Raw genomic sequence first — 17,501 nt, 5'->3', positions numbered from 1 at the left:
ATAATAATAAACACTACATCAGCAACCCCGTGGGGCACAGAGCCCTGGCGACTGCCAGCAACCCTGGGCTGCAGTTCTGACTGAGTCCTCCCTATCACACTGCGTGTAAAAGAAGGGGGCTGGACCAATGATCACTAAGGTCCCCACCAGCAACAAACCATGGGCCTCTAAGAAATAGGAGCCTTCACACTCCAAAAGTATTTTTAAATCACAACAGAACTCTACTTGGAAAACTACAACCACAAAAGGATAAGAAGAGGCAGACATTGCTGGTCCCACAGACTGGAATACTGGCTCTCCGTTTTTCTTATGCCAAACTACACTACAGAGGAGGATGTAAAACTGCATGACACACTCCCCTGGGCATACCCAGAACCAGGGACAACTTCTGTTACAACTTCAGTTAGTTGTAACTCCAGCCCCATCCTCTCACAGGCAGGAAAACAGTAACAAAGTACAAGTGAGTGGAAGTGACGTTATTGTAAGAATACTTTTCACTCCATCCCAATACAAAAAAACCATTCTGAAGCTTAAAAAAATATCTGATTAACAAAAGCTAATGACACACCACCAGGACTGCTGGCTCTCAGTAAGCATGCCATGTACTGCAGCCACATAACACTGGTCCAGAACATTCTATCTACTTAAACAGTACCTTTGCGATGGTGTCCTGCAATCGATTGGCATCATTCCGGGTGTGAGCCAGATCTTCCTGCAGGCTACTGGCCAGAGTCTCTGCTTTTTCTTTGTCCAACCTGACACTCTCCAGGAGATCCTGAATGTCAGACTTGTCTCCGGAGTTATGGATGGAATACAGCTCTGCCACTTTCTGCTTCTCGTTCTCCAGCTGGGCCTTCAGGCGATTCATCTCGATCTGGTCACTGGCCACTGTGGCTTTGAACTCCTCCAGCGTGGCTGCCAAGGCGGCCTTGCCCTTCTGCTCAGACTCAATGATTCGCTCCATGTGGTGGTTGCGCTCCTTGAGTGCCCCGATCATCTCCTGAGCTTCCTTGTTGTCTTGCTCAGCCATCTTCAAAGTATTGCTTAAATGCTGCTGGACGCCAAGAAGCTGCTCCCGTTCAAAACGGGTGTTCTCAGCTAGATCCATGTAGCGCTGCTCCAGTTCCATGTAGCGTCCACTTTTTACATCTTCGTCAATGACATAGGAAATGTGATGCTCATCTAGAAGGGAGCGGAAATATTCGATCTGTCGGCTGAAGTGTTCCAACTTATCGCTTTGCTGACATAACGACTCCATGAGAATCACCTTCTCCTCTCCGAGCCTTTCGTTTTCGCTGTTCAGCTCCTGGGTGATCTGCTGTAGATCAGCGAGCTCTTGCAGAGTCGCCTGAAGTTCCTCACTCGTACTGTGTTGGTTCTCCTCCATCTGGTGTATCCGTTCCGTCAAACAAGCGACGGACACTTCGCTGGCGTTCCCGCTGCTCCCCTTCCGAGAGCGCTCTATGCTCGGAATGCCTTCTGACTCCGAGGATGATGGTGCGTCCAGGGCGTCATCGCTGGACGTGAGGGGCTGGTACACCTCGCTGCACTCGCTGTCCAGGTTGTCCATAGAGTTACTGTGCTGATGGTCCATGAGGGTGTTCTCATCCTGGCTCAGGAGATCCTCCACTGACCCAGGGGCAGAGCCCTCCACTGAGGAAGTCAGAGTCCCCCCTCCATCGCTCTGGTTACCAGGGGTGATCTCTGGGCTCAGGGACTGATAGCCAAACAGTTTTTCAGAATGGTCTAGCCTCTGCTCCAGGGAGAAGCCCAGTGCGTTCAACCTGTCCTTTAGCATTCTGTTTTCATTTTTCAGCTGGTTGAGCTCCTCGCGGATGGCAGTATTCTGTTCCTGTAACTGCAATAAAGTGGACTCGACGTCAGTGGGCTGGTGAACAATGATGGCTTCCTTCTCGGACTTCTCATCCCCCTCAGGAGGGTCCTCGTTAATGCCCAGCTGAGCACGCATGTCACGGAGTTCATTCCTCAAATGTAAAATCTCCACGTCTTTCGTTTTTGCCAATGTGAGAAGGTCCTTCACTTTGGCTTCCAGAGCAGCTTTGTCACTGATCTGATTGTCCGATTTGGACTTGCTCATACGAATGTCGCATTCCGTAGCCGTGCGACTGCGGGAACGTTTAGCCAACGCCATGTCATTAGCCCCCTGACCTGCAGAAGGTAGTTTTTTGCTCTGGTTTAGTCGGGTACGTTCACGTAATCTTTCTCTAGTAGAACTGGATTCTTTATTACCTGTGGAAGTGCTCCGCTTGGTTGAAGAACTCGTGCCTACATGTTTAAGACAAAGAATATAAGGCAAAAACTTAGCAATAGAAAGGCACATAGTGGGACTTCCCTGGTGGCGCAGTGGTTAAGAATCCGCCTGCCAATGCAGGGGACACAGCTTCGATCCCTGGTCCAGGAAGATCCCACATGCCGCAGAGCAACTAAGCCTGTGCACCACAACTACTGAGCCTGCACGCTAGAGCCCCTGAGCCACAACTACTGAAGCGTGTGCGCCTAGAGCCCATACTCTGCAACAAGAGAAGCCACCACAATGAGAAGCCCATGCACCGAAACGAAGAGTAGCCCCCGCTCCCCGTAACTAGAGAAAGCGTACGCACAGCAACAAAGACCCAACGCAGCCAAAAATTAATTAATTAATTAATTAATTAAAAAAAGAAAGGCACATAGTTATGCCCCAGGTCGAATGAGATATAATCTAAGGATCTATAATCATAATCACACAGTGATTCTGACCTACACTAATTCTGCCTGAGAGTCTGGTTACTGTAAAGTTGTTTCCTCCAAACTGGAAGATCAATCATCTTTTAATTATCAATGAAAAATGAAGTTATATACTGAGTTGTATACCGCAAAGGGGTGAGTTTTATGGAATATGAATTATATCTCAATAAAGCCTTCACATTAAAAAAAAGCTATACACATGAACTTGAATCCCAAACCACGGCTTTCAACAGGTGGCCAGGGACATAGTATCTAGGGCAAGCCAGATGAAGGTGACTCTAGGGATAGCCAGTCAGGTAGCAACCTAACTGCAGAAACAGACAGTGAAGGAAGATTACAGATGACCAGAAGTGAGAGGCAGCCTGTGGACAAACAAAAAACCTAAGCTACATACAATAACCACAAAAACTATGATCAAAGTAAATGCAAAAAATTTTTCACACCATAAAATGCCACATAAATAGTACCAATAACAAGAATTATTAGAATAGACAACATGCACTTATACTTACTACACACACATATTAACACTTCATACACATTAATTTACACAAGCTTCATTATCATCATCCTATTTTACAGACGAAGAAGCCCAAAAAGAGATGTTAAATAATCTGCTGACATCCCACAGGTAATACACGGATGAGCCAAGATTCACACACAGGCAGGCAGTCTAAGCAGTATGCCACTCTGCCTCCCTAAGTATTAGAAAACGATGATGCATCACTGCTAAGTTATAACAGCACGTTCGTCAAATATGCTGCACAAGGCACACCATTACTTAACTGCTAAAATTTTAAACCTGTGCAAACAATTGACATGATCATGTATTTAATATAAAAAGAACAGGAGTATGTTTAAATACCCACAAACACTTAAGGAAATCATTAGACTATTTTTTACTTTGAAAAGTAAGTCCTAGACCTGACCAATAAATATTTTTAAAGAACCAACTGGTTCTTTATGTGGCAGGCACCAGGCTAACCAGGTAACGGGGAGTAAAAGGTCTACACGAGGGATGATGATGTGGGAAGAGAGCCACTAATTCTGCCAGGGATCAGGTGTAGAGAAGGGGAGAGAATGCTGGTGGCCACAAGACAGACGAGGGCGAGGTAGTGGAAGCAGCATCATACACAGGAAGGAAAAGTAAGGTCCTACAGTCGATGGAAGCAGCAGGGGAAGGTTTCCATAGGGCCCTGAATGCCAGGGAGAACTTGGTGAGTTGCAGCAACAAACGTTCAATAAATTTTCTTGAGCAGGGAAGAAACACAGAGAAAGACTACTTTGATGGAAATTAAGCTAGAGGATGCGAAGTGAAACATGAGGAAGAAGGAAGAGCAGTAAAACTAAAGGAAGGTCTGCATTCGGGGAGCAAGAGCTAGATCTCCGTAAGAGCAGAGAAGGGATAATAAATCTGTAATAGATTTCAAAGGCAGAAGTAACAGGATTAGGAGGAACAACTGCAAATGGAGGCCAAAAGAGGGAAAAGATGGGGCAACTGATCCGGGGAGGTGATAACTGAGTCCAGCCTTGTGAGGGCAGGAGGCATTGGTCAGCAGGGAACCATGGGTGTGCACCCAGGGAATTCTAAAGGCTAGAACCAGGAGGAGATACTGGTGGGATTAGAGTATTGAATTTCCTTCTTACCACACAAGCTAGAGTGTTAAATGTGGTGACGACCCCAGGCTTGAGGGTGAAAGACTTAAGGTCCAGTCTCTGCTCCATCACCAGCTTTGAGGCCTGGTACAAAATGGGCACCCACTAAGCATTCACTGAGCAAATGAATGCATGGCCCTGAGCAAGATACTTGAGCTTTCTATGTGTAGCTTGCCATCTCTAAAATGAGACTAATGATAGCCTCTACTTCACAGGGCTGTAGTGAGGATAAAATGGAATAACGCCTCTAAAGCAAAGTAAGGACTTCCACGTTTCCTCCTGGTGATCATATTGCACTGCTATTACAATTAACAGTGGGGCGTGACCTGGAGTGGGCGGAAGAATCCACAGAGAGTCACAGCAGGAGAGATGACAGTAGGCAAACCTGGGCTAGGAAAAAATCCAATACACACAAGAGGGGACAAGAGCCTAAATAACGATAGCAAAAGAAGGTCTGCTATAATTTCTGCCAATTTGCTTTCATACACTTTATTACAAACATATGACCTTAAGTTTATTGGAAGTTTCAAAGTTTTTTTCTGTAAGTGTAAGAAGTAAAATATGATAACATTACTCCTTGGACTACAGAATGAGATCTAGAAACAAACCGCTGCTAGTGAAGGAAGAAAGAATGGTAGGACTGGAATGAATGGATCTAGGCATCAATCATCAGAGGCTGCTAACAACATGGAGCGGGACACGACCAGAAACAATGGGCCTCCTGACGGACAGACAACTATTACCTAGGAAGGAACTGGCGGGGGTAAGAGGAAGGAACCTGAGTCTGTCCCATCAAGGCTCTAAATTCAATGACATTTATAGTAAACAGAGAGAATAAAAGAATAAAATCAAGGACATCATAGGAATGTGACATCAAAATCCAGATCACGGGACTTCCCTGGTGGCACAGTGGTTAAGAATCCGCCTGCCAATGCAGGGGACACTGGTTCGATCCCTGGTCCGGGAAGATCCCACATGCCGCGGAGCAACTAAGCCCGTGTGCCACAACTACTGAAGCCCGCACGCCTAGAGCCCGTGCTCTGCAACGAAGAATGGCCCACCCTCACTGCAACTAGAGAAAGCCCGCGTGCAGCAGCAAAGACCCAACGCAGCCAAAAATAAATAAACTAAAAAAATAAATAAATAAATCCAGATCATGGGAGGCAGTTTCATAGTGGTCCAGTGGTTAGGGCTCGGCGCTTTCACTGCCAGGGCCTGGGTTCAATCCCTGGTCGGGGAACTAAGATCCCGCAAGCCACACAGCACGACCCAAGGGTGGGGGGACATCTAGATCATGGGAAACTCTACAGATCAAACAACCAGTTTCCACAAAAATTAAATTGCAAGAAAAAAGTGGGATGAACTCATAGATTTAAAATGAAGATTTAGGGCTTCCCTGGTGGCGCAGTGGTTGAGAATCTGCCTGCCAATGCAGGGGACACAGGTTCGAGCCCTGGCCTGGGAAGATCCCACATGCCGCGGAGCAACTAGGCCCGTGAGCCACAACTACTGAGCCTGCGCGTCTGGAGCCTGTGCCCCGCAACAAGAGAGGCCGCGACAGTGAAAGGCCCGCGCACTGCGATGAAGAGTGGCCCCCGCTCGCCACAACTAGAGAAAGCTCTCGCACAGAAATGAAGACCCAACACAGCCAAAAATTAATTAATTAATTCATTATTTTTTTTTTAAAAAAATGAAGATTTAAGAGACACTTCACCAATTACTATATATGGACCTTAAGTGAATCCTGGTAAATCCTGATCCAAACAAGTAAGTAAATATATGTATGTAATATTTATAAGACAGTTAGAAATTTAAATACTTACTGGATAATTTATGATTTGTGAAATGATTATTAATTATTTTAAGGACTGATAATGGTATTATGAATATATTTTTAAAAGAATCCTTGTCTTTCAAAGATAATTAAATATTTGTGGATGACATCTGGAATTTGCTTCAAAATAATATGAGGGGGAAGGTGGGTGTCAGGGAGCTAAGAGTGGCCATCAGGTGATAAGGGTGATGAGTACACAGAGATGAAATACCAGATACTTTTGTGCATGTTTGAAATTTTCTACGATTAGATGGAATTCCCTAAATACCACTGCACTCACCTACTCAAACACAAAGGCAGTGTAACCCTCACACCGAGTGCGCGCATACCTGTGCTACTCTTGGGTCTGTTCTCCATGGTGCTCATGGCAGGGGCGGATGCTGACGGTGCTGCGGCAGGGCAGGTGCTTTTCTTCCCTTTGACACCATTAGTCACAGTCACCCCTCCAGCCATCCCAGCTAAAAGGTCATCACTGCTCTTGGTCTAGAAGCAACAGAAGATAAAAACAAATTGATTAGATGAAGCAAGATTAAATAACATTTTGACACTAAACAAAGCCCTTGACTTTTACGCTGAGTTCAAGAACTCTACAAGGACTTTCTGACAGTTACCAAGCAGCACATCACTCTGTGCTACAGAAACAGAACTTCTTCACTGCTTCATAAATGATCACATACTTCTTTTTTTAATTAATTTTATTAAATCTTCACCCTAGTATATACCTCTTTTTTTCTTTCATAAAGCCATTTTTAATTTTATTTTATTTAGTTATTTAGTTATTTATTTTGGCCGCACCGCGCACAGCAATGCAGCATCTTAGTTCCCCACCCAGGGATCAAACCTGCGCCCCCTGCATTGGAAGAACGGAGTCTTAACCACTGGACCTCCAGGGAAGTCCCACACATACACTTCTTTTTAAAATATGAAAATCATAATGTACTCAGAGGTGTTATGGAAGCCCGGTGTGCCCCCACGTGCCAGATTCAGTGAGAGGGGGGAGAAAGTGCAGACATCCTCCTTGCTACCGCTCATCTAGGATGTGACTCTAGGATAGCGACATCACATGTGCTATCTCAGGAAAGGTCTGTAAGGCCACAGGAAATGCCACCTTGCAGTTTCTAGAGAGAAGCAGTACTGAGGGTCAGGAGGAATCTTCACTGCTCTGAAGTGATGAAACGATGGAGCCAATGTCTAAAAGAAGTTATTCTGAAATCTGTTTTTCTTACCTCTATTTTTTTTTTTTGTAGTCTAATTTAAGCCAAAATTGAAAGGAGGGTTGTTGTTTTTTTTAAGCCTAAGTAATATACAAATAAAAAACTAGAGATTTTATGGTTAGAGTAAGGGTTAAATGATCATACTACTCGAGAAAGACCATTTGTAATATTTATTTATGTTTTATGAAGATGATTGAAAAAAATGTGAGCTTTTTAAAAAGAAAACAAGCACTCTGGAGAACTGGATTGGGTATAAAATTGTTACTTAAGAAAAACAGTGAAGAAATCTGATTTTACTTCTCCTAGAAATGAGAGAGAACAAAGAGGAGTTAAAGGTCTGTGGGGGAAAAAAAAAAAACCCCTGCTTTTAAATAAAAGAACCAAAAGTTTTGCCCACTAAGGTGAAGGCACAAGTTAACAAGCCAACTTATGTTGTTTCCCATTGAGATAACCACCCTCGGATAATCACAATGAATTCATTTCTACAAATTAAAATGGTTCAAAAACAACTCATCTCTAAATCTGAAGCCTCTCCCAGCTCTAAATGTCAGTGACTGTATATGGAGTAGTACCATTAGGTAGGTCAATCTGTCTTACTAAAAAAAAGGCAGAAGGAAGATTAGTGTTTTAAATGAACTGTCAGAATTAAGCTTTGGTAATTTAGGGTTGTCACATTATGAAAAATCTAGATCACATAATAAGGAAGGGGGATATTGCATTAATCATTAAGGATTGTTCATATTCTTTAAGACTAGTTTCTCTTAATAAAACTGGTTATCAAGTATGATGCAAAAATAAATTGTAAATCAAGTTACACCCCCTCCCTGTCAATTTGTACCTCGTCTACTAATCAGTAAATAAACTTAGCATACTCTTACATTTTCTAATCATTTTTTATATTGTTAATAAAAGTTAAAATTATCTTTGAACTAATTTTCCTTCTTCCATAAGTTAAATATTCTTTCCTTCCATAATAATTACATCTGAAGACCACCCTACATACTCCTGTAAAAAGTGGCTGAATTGTCACAGTTCTCTGTTTATAATTTGCCTTTGGGTAATGCCAAAGTTAAACATACATCAGAGCACCAAATCAAAATCTATGCAATTATCACAGTAACTAGAATAACACAATATTGTCACATGAATTAACCAAACTGTATATATAGGCACTTGATTTATGACCAAAGAAGCAGTACAGAAAAAATGGAGTTTTCAATAAATGGTGCTAGGTCAACTGTCTATTCACAAAGGAAAAAAGATGAATGAGCCCTATTTCACACCGTATCAAAAATAAATTCCAAGGTTTTCTATCATTCAAAATCCTGAATGATAAAACAAAAAATTGAAAAATTTGACTACATAAAAATCTTAAGAAAAAATTTAAATTTTTGCATGGCCAAAAGAAAATAAGCAAAGTTTAAAAATAAAATCCACACATGAGAAACTGGGTAAGTATACTTGCAATATCTCACAGATAAAGGGCTAATATCCCTAATACACAAAGAACTCTTAAAAATTAAGGGGAAAGAGACCAAAAAACACAAAGAATAGTGGGCAAAATGAACAATCACATACAATCAACTCACACAAATGTACGAAAGAAGGTGATTAGTCAGTCTAACTCATATTAGAAATACAAAGTAAACAACATTGAGATACCACTTCTCACCTCAGACTGGCACAAAAGGAAAAAGTATGACACACTCCTTTGGGAAGGATGTGAGGAAACAGGCACTCTCATAAGTTGTTGGCGAGAATGCAGCTTGATTGACAGAGCCTTACGGAAGGAGTCTGGTGACATCTAACAAAGCTACATACGCCTTTACCTCCTGCCCAGCAATCCCACTTCTAGGAATTTAAACCTGAAGACACACTTCCAATAAGACAAAAATACATTTGCATAAAGTTACTCATTGCAGCATTGTTTTTAGTTGCAAAATACTGGAAACACCTTAAACGCCTGTACATAGGTTAGTAGCTGAATAAACTATATACATCCATACAATGAAATGTTAAACAGAATGAGAAAGACTGCTAAAAAGTGGTGTGAAGAGATTTCTAGAATACATTAAGTGAAAAAAAGCCAAGTGCAAAAGTATATCTAATTATGTCAACTTTTGTGTAAGAAAGCAGAAATACAAAATAAACATCTGCTCATTTATGCAAAAAGAAACATAGAAAAACTAAATTAGACTGCTTACCTCTAAGCAGTGGGTGGAGACAGAGTAAGGAGGATGGGGGGGGGCACTTCTCTGACCACATCTCATACAGCTGTGACGCGTGGAACCACGGGAGTGCTTCACGTGTTCACAATGAGTAATTAAACAAACAAGGGTGGGGGGACCCTAAAGTGGAACACGATGGGAACAAATGGACACAACTCCATTTCAAATGAATCATACAACCACGTGGGGTTGGGATGGGGGCAATCAAGTATCTTTTGAACACACTATTTTGACCATAAACCCTCAAACTCTCAAGCTAAATACAAAAAAGTATAAATTCTGAATTCCAGCTGGTAGAATTGTTTTTTGCAGTGGTAACAGTAAGCAAATCTGTATTTTCTGTATATTCTAGGAATGAGAAAATAAACAAATCTATTATAGATAACCAATGCCACTGTCAGAGGAAGGGATTACAATTATGGAAAGTGCAAAGGCTACTAGCAACTTTGTGTAGTAACTGGAATTGGAAGTATCAGTGTGAACTCTGAGGTTTTAATGTGTATGGAGAGAAGCAGATACAGAAATTGGTACAGATATGCATGTACACATGTGTGCGTGCTCCTACCTCTGTCTGCTAAAAGGGCTTAGAAACAATATGTGCAAAAGCCATGAGCACACCTAGCTTCCAGATGGTTTAAATTCTAGTCCCCACTGAAAAGATCAAGGCCTCCTTGAAGACAAGGCTGATTCTACGGCTGGGGCTGGAAAAGCAGGATATTTACTGTGCCAGAAATTAAGAAATTGCTCAGAGAATACGAGGAACGTGTCAGAAGGACACGAGAGCCAGCTTGAAGGGCCTCCCACCGGCCAAACTGGGGACAATCTGAGCATCAAAATAAATGATGCTAACAGTTTACAGCCCCACTGAAGAAGAACCCATGAATCCACACTAATATAAATGAATACACAAATGGGAGAAAAGTAAAAACTCTTCCTTATAGTAGAATGCTGACTAATAAATGTAGAAAGAATGATGGAATTATAAAATTACCACTTGGCAAAAATCATAGTAATAATCATAGTAATAATTGATTCTGGAAAGAATTACTAAAAATTGCTAAAACTAACGTGAAAGTTTGATGAGAGAGAGGATATTTACAGTGTCGAAGTATTTTCGACAAGATACTTATTTTTACAAAAGGCAACATAGTAACCTGATAGTGGAGGAACCTAGCAGACACCACCTTCACCAAGTTATCATCACCAGGAACACTGACACCACACACCACGTGCCTCTGGAAATGCTGCACCTAGGACGCCCAGCTTCTGTGGGACTCCTGCAGGACCCTGCAGCCCCAGCCTACGGAAACACTGACAAACCCAAATGTGGAGGACAGTCAGCCAAACAAACGGGGCTACATGCTTTAGTAAATGTCAAGGTCCTAAAAGACAAAGACTGAGGAACTATTCCAAATTTAAGGAGAATGAAGAACAGCTATATGCAATTCACGACCCTGGACTGAATCCTGGACCAGAAAAAAATTTTTCTTCTTTTTTTGCTAAAGTGGACATTAGCACAATTGGTGAAATTTAACTAAAGTCTACAGATCAGATACTAGCATTTTATCAATGTTCATTTCCAGATGTTATCATTGTACTATGGTTATAAGAGAATGGTCTTGTTTTTTTAGGAAATACACACTGAAATATTCAGCAGTAAAGGGGCATTAGCTCTACAATTTACACTTAAACAGATCAAGAAAAAAATTATGTATTTCTGGGGGCTTCCCTGGTGGCTCAGTGGTTGAGAATCCGCCTGCCAATGGAGGGGACACAGGTTTGAGCCCTGGTCCGGGACGATCCCACATGCCATGGAGCAACTAAGCCCATGTTCCACAACTACTGACCCTGTGCTCTAAGAGTCCGTGAGCCACAACTACTGAGCCCGTGTGCCACAACTACTGAAGCCCACGCGCCTACACCCCGAGCTCTACAACAAGAGAAGCCACCGCAATGAGAAGCCCGCGCACCACAATGAAGAGTAGCCCCCACTCACTGCAACTAGAGAATGCCTGTGCACAGCAACGAAGACCCAACGCAGCCAAATAATTAATTAATTAATTAATTAAAACAGAAAGAAGCAGAAAGAGAAGGCACAGAGTAAGAGAATATATGTACAACGCATATAAATGACAAAGTGTTCACGTCTAGAATAGGTAAAGAACGATAAATCAGTACAAAGAAACACACTGCACCACCTCAGCCACTAGGACGGCTACTATCAAAAAACAGAAAAAACAAGTGCTTGCAAGGATTAGCAAAAGGGGAACCCTTGTGCACTGCTGGTGGGAATATAAAATGGTGCAGGTGCTGTGGAAAACAGTATGGTTGGTCTTCAAAAATTAAAAATCAAACTACCATACAACCCCACAATTCCACTTCTGGGTATATACCCAAAAGAATTGAAAGCAGGGTCTCTAAGAGATATTTGCACACCCATGTTCACAGCTATTATTCACAATAGCCAAAAGGTAGAAGCAACCCAAGTATCTGCTGATGGAAGCATGGATAAACAAAGTGTGATCTATACATACAGTGGAGTATTATTCAGCCTTAAAAAGGAAGGAAATTCTGCAATATGCTACAACGTAGATGACTCTGAAGACATTTTGCTACGGTAAATAGGCCAGTCACAAAAAGACAAATACTGTGTAATTCTACCCACATGAAGTACTCAGAGTAGTCAGACTCACAGAGACAGAGAGTGGAATGGTGGTTGCCAGGGACTGGGAGGAGGAGATGGGGAGTTAGTGTTCAATGGGGACAGAGTCTCAGTCTGGGAAAATGAAAAAGTTTTGAAGATGGACGGTGGTGACAGTTACTCAGCAGTGTGAATGTACTTAATGCCACAAAACTGTACACTTAACAATGGTTAAGATGATAAATGTTATGTGTGTTTTACCATACATACACACACACACACACAAAAGTTGAGGAAAAAAAGACACCACAGTAAAAATATAGGCAAGTGATTTGAACAGGCACTTCACATAAGAGAATATCTAAATGTCCACTAAACACTTAAAAATAAGACATGAAAAGCTGCTTAATTTCATTGATAACAACGCAAATGCAAATTAAAGCCACTTTATAATGCCTCTATGAATGTTTACAATGAAAAGAGTAATGTAAGTGCAGGTGAGGATGTGGGGCATCCCAGAGTAACCCCTTTGGGAAATGACTGGTTATCTACCTATGAAAGGTGAACGCCATGCACCCTACAACCCAGCAATTTCACTCCTGCTTATGGAGTCAACAGAAATGGGTGTACCTGCATATAAAAGACGTGTGTAGGATGTTCATAACAGTACTATGACTAATAGCCCCAAAGGAAACTCCAGATAGATGTCCATCAAGGGCAGAAGAGGTCTATGGCTTGTGGACATTCCACGGTTGTAATCAGCAAGGAGGAGCTGCTTACACATGAATGTATGTACAAAACAGACAGACTCACAGACATAGAAAACAAACTTATGGTTACCAAAGGGGAAGGTGGCAGGGGGGTGGATAAATCAGGAGTACGGGATTAACAGATACATACTACTATACATAAAATAAGCAACAAGGATTTACTACAGCACAGGGAACTATAATCAATATTTTGTAAGACCTATAATGGAAAATAATCTAAAAAAATATATAATATAGATGAATCACTTTGTTGTACACCTGAAACTAACGCAATATTGTAAATCAATTATACTTCAATTAAAAAAAAAAAAGGGAGGAGCTGCTGCTATAGGCAACAACAGAGATGAATATCATGACCTAAACAGAGTTAAGGAAACCAGACACACATAAAAAGAACTTCATGTCCAAAACATCTTTATAAAGATCCCAAACTGGCAAAATGAATCTTGGGGGCTAGAAGTTAGGGTGGTAGTTACTTCCGGAGAGGAAGGAAAGGGCAGTGATGAAGGGGGCTCAGAGGGGTCGGGGGGGAGGCCACTGAGGTGCAGGCAGGCTCTGCTTCCTGACCTGGCTGGTGGCCCAGGGTACATTCACCCCTCACTAAGCCCAACACAGATGCTTTGTGAACTTCTCTGGGTGTATGTTCTACTTTATCAGAAAAGTAAAAACAAAACAAGAAACAACTCTGCACTTTCCAACTTGCCTTTTACACGAAGGCTCTGATACTTTTTTCTGTTTTAATTTTTGTTACACAGTTCTATAAATACATGTGCATTCCCACATGTAAACATCCCCCATCAGCAACAGTCCAAAAAACGAAATTGATGAAGGAATAGATTTTTAGCCTACTTTTTAATAACAGGTGGAAAACACAAATCATTTGGTAAAAACATACAGATACAAATAATGAAATAATACAACCAAAGAATACATGCTTCTCCAGGTAAAGTCCAAGTTTCATAGTCTGCATCTCCACCTCATAATTTAAGATTAGTTTAAAATTTCTACCTTCCATGTTTCAGAGATGGATTACTCAGTCAAACTGTGAACTAATTTTTACACTGAAAAGGTATGATCACAAATCACCATTGAGAATCATCAATTATTTAGATAAACCCTAACTTATTAACTCTCATCTATCAAGTTTTAGAAAAAAGTATCCCCAGGACAATGAAAAAGTGTACTACTTCTAAAGGATTAAGTGTGGACAGCCGGAAAGTGCAGGCATGTAGGAGACCACCTCTACCTGGAAATAACCCTCTCTGCTGGCTGTGACAAAGAAGAATGACCCACACAAAGGCCCAAGCCAGATGTTACAGCTACTCACAGAAATGGGACCAATTTCCTCCAAACATGCTGGGAACAGCCGTAGTGCTTCTTTTCATGTTTACAGAAGCTCCATTCAGACTCAAAAAGGTCCTTCCCTACATCTCACTAGACCTAGCTGCAAACAACATTTGAAATGAGAGGTAAAGAAACACATATCCTTGGGGATTCCCTGGAGGTCCAGTGGTTAGGACTCGGCGCTTTCAATGCCAGGGCTGGGTTCAATCCTTGGTTGCAGCCAAAAAAAGAAACACATATCCCTGTACCCTGCCAAGTGTAAGAAAAGTGTTGGTGTTATGTAAATCCTGCGCAGTGACAGACACCACGTGGGTGTCCACGAGAGTGGATATGTGGACACGGTGTCTCAATGATTAAAAGCCAAATGCTTCATTTTTCTGGTAATCATCAAGGCTCCATCAGTTACAGAATTCAAGTTGTGGGATGTGACCATATGCTAGAGAAGCACAGTGAAATATGGAAACTTAGAAAAATAAAATAACAAGTTTGTGGGTTCCCTACGTCCTTTCGCTTTTTCCAATTTTTCTACCATTTTCACTATTTTCTTCTTTCCTTATCTTCTTACTCTAATTTCTATTCAATGACTTTTTCCCCCTCCTTTTTTAAGTAAAAGCACTTGCTCCAGTTGAGGTAAAGTGTTCCCAAATAGTTTCACCTCTTCTATGACCCTCCCCACTCCACACACACACACACACACACACACACACGCACACACACAGAACTACTTAAATCAGCCAACTCAGCAAAGCCATGGACAGCTGGCACAGAGCAGGGATACGGTTCTGCCTTACAATGAAGAAGTACTCACTGCTCAAGACTAGGCTGCCATCGACTCAGGATACATGCTTTGGAAGACCGGACATGCTGCTCAGGGCACACTCCGGAGTGAACCTCAGAGACACTGCCTGCCAGCGAGGAGGAGGCAACAAGGCAGGCAGTAGTGCACACCCCGTACCAATGCTTCAGCCTGCTCCTCCAGCCCCATAAGTCACGGGTCACCCAGGCACACAGGCGCTCCACTCTGAAAACAGGCGAGCAACTGAGTGAACAGCTGGGGCAGAAAATACCAGCTTTCTTACACGAGAGAGAGGCAGCACTGCCACCAAGGAAATTGCTCAGCGTGCTGATTCAGACTAACGGAAGTAGGGCAAAGGTCTACTCCTGGTATCACCCTCCAGGCCGCAGGATGACACCCAGCTGCTCATCAGGGATGTAGCAAGGAGAAAATCTGGTGGCATCTCCAAGCCCACAGAGTAAGTATGCATTCAGTTTCGACAACCCTGGAATAGAAAAACCAGCATTTCCTGCTAGGTCTTTCAACACATATAAGGAAGTCCCTCATCAGCTGCTCCTGTGAGGTGCTTCTTAAAATAATTAAGTCACATCTGTAAAGCCTTTCCTGGACAAAAGGCTTCTGAACAGATTGCGTTTCAGGTATTTCTTCGTTCCTCCCTATCAGACAAGCAAAAACTCTCTCCAGGTTTTCTCCATGGAGTCAAAGTTTCTACCCCAAAACACCAAACCTCAAAACAAGCAAGCAAAGAACAAATAAATGAATTCTGGACTGAGAAAGACTGGAAAAAGACCATGTGCATCTCTGTCCAGTGAACCTAAGACTTGACCAGCAGAAAAATGGCCCAGAGTCATCTCAACACAGACACTGAGAACACCCATGGGAAGCCTGCTACTGTCAGGAATCAATCCTGAGCTGCAGGAAGTTTCCAGAGCTAACCAGGAAAAACCCTACTGCCAGTCCCTTACAAAGCCCTTGCTGTGAGCCAGGCCCTGCGCCATCCTCTTTCCTACACCCTCACTTCCATCCTGACCGCAGCCCTAGGATGCACATGCCCAGCCTGGGCCTGTCTGCTCCCGAAGCCCGGGATCTAACGTACCACTACCTTTTACTAACAAGAACTAAACTAGCCTCTAAAGAAAGGAATGTAACAAGAAAACTAGTTATGCTCTGACTAAATTAATATCACCCAATTTTGCCTGGGATTAATACTGGATCAGTTGTCAAAAAACAAGTAACAGTTTATGGTAACAGTGTAGGGGGGTGGGTGGGAATAAAAACCCCTGTTCAGGGGTTTCAGGAATGTCATACTGGCCGTCCTTTAAGACCTCATGCACACGCTCTTTTCATTAAGCCTTCTCGGGCAGAAACAATATTTTCCTACTTGAAACTGTTTACGCTACTCTCCTGCTCTCCCAGGGCATCTGACTTTTTTTTCACTTGTATTTTAGTTGTTCGTGCAAGTGACTCGCCTCCATCCTTTCCTCCACAAGCTCCTTGAAGGCAGGCTCTCCCACACCGGCACAGCGATTTGCTCACAAGTAAGCCTGGTACTTGGTTTCGTTCGTAAAGACCGACGAAACACCAATTAAGTCCACCACAGCATGAACTCTCTTTGAAGAGGGTGAATCCTAAATAAAGTTTATGTGATAAATCAAACATCATATGAAGACTCACTCCTCCTACAATTCGTCACATATTTAATCAAAACCACGTAAATACCTTTGACAACGAAGCTGCTGTTCCAGGCTTTACGAGTTTGCCTCCTGCAGATGCTGAAGAGCTGTTTTCGGGTTTCGTTTTGTCTGCTGTTTGCACTTTGCTTATCCCAGACACCTTAGGCACTGAGCCAACACTCCTGCTTGTTTTCTTCATTCTGGGCTGCCTCTTCGTGATGCATTTACAAGCAAATCTGTGGAGAGAAATGGCATTATACCGAGAACAAAACTGTAAGAAAGCTCTTTAAAAATTTGTCTTTGAAGGATCTTACCATGAACTAAATAAAAATGTTTGAAAGTTGGATGTCGCTACAGAAAATAAAGGATGAAAAATTCTTAGACTTATTAATCAGAATGCACCCTGTTTTCAAGGCTTCCTTCTTGAACACTACTAACTTGAAATTATTTTGTGCATTCTAGTTCTCTCAGTAAAAAGAATATCCTACATCTCTAACGGAACTGGCTAACACACAGTACATTTAGTGAAGCAATAATCATCCTGGCACTTGAGAATGAGCCACTTTGCAGGTCTCTAAGGTGATCACACTTTCCAAATTA

At 42.3% G+C, this 17,501-nt stretch overlaps 1 protein-coding gene across 7 annotated transcripts in view; it reads right to left on the bottom strand.

The window, feature by feature from the left end:
* SPECC1L (sperm antigen with calponin homology and coiled-coil domains 1 like) overlaps positions 1-17,501 on the bottom strand; it is a 120,648-nt gene that overhangs the window by 76,043 nt on the left and 27,104 nt on the right. For 6 of the 7 annotated variants that reach the window (XM_068562600.1, XM_068562595.1, XM_068562594.1 and 3 more), the window contains 3 exons: positions 16,948-17,137; positions 6,565-6,718; positions 656-2,286 (listed from right to left, as the gene is read on the bottom strand). In XM_068562600.1, the coding sequence (XP_068418701.1) occupies positions 656-2,286; positions 6,565-6,718; positions 16,948-17,100 (1,938 nt within the window). In that variant the 5' untranslated portion in view covers positions 17,101-17,137. The remainder of the gene's footprint in view (positions 1-655; positions 2,287-6,564; positions 6,719-16,947; positions 17,138-17,501) is intronic. The other variant, XM_068562599.1, reaches the window with a different exon arrangement.

This window comes from Eschrichtius robustus, chromosome 14 (genome assembly GCF_028021215.1).
Source record: "Eschrichtius robustus isolate mEscRob2 chromosome 14, mEscRob2.pri, whole genome shotgun sequence".
Classification (NCBI taxonomy): domain Eukaryota; kingdom Metazoa; phylum Chordata; class Mammalia; order Artiodactyla; family Eschrichtiidae; genus Eschrichtius; species Eschrichtius robustus.
This window is presented reverse-complemented; position numbering and strand designations above follow the sequence as displayed.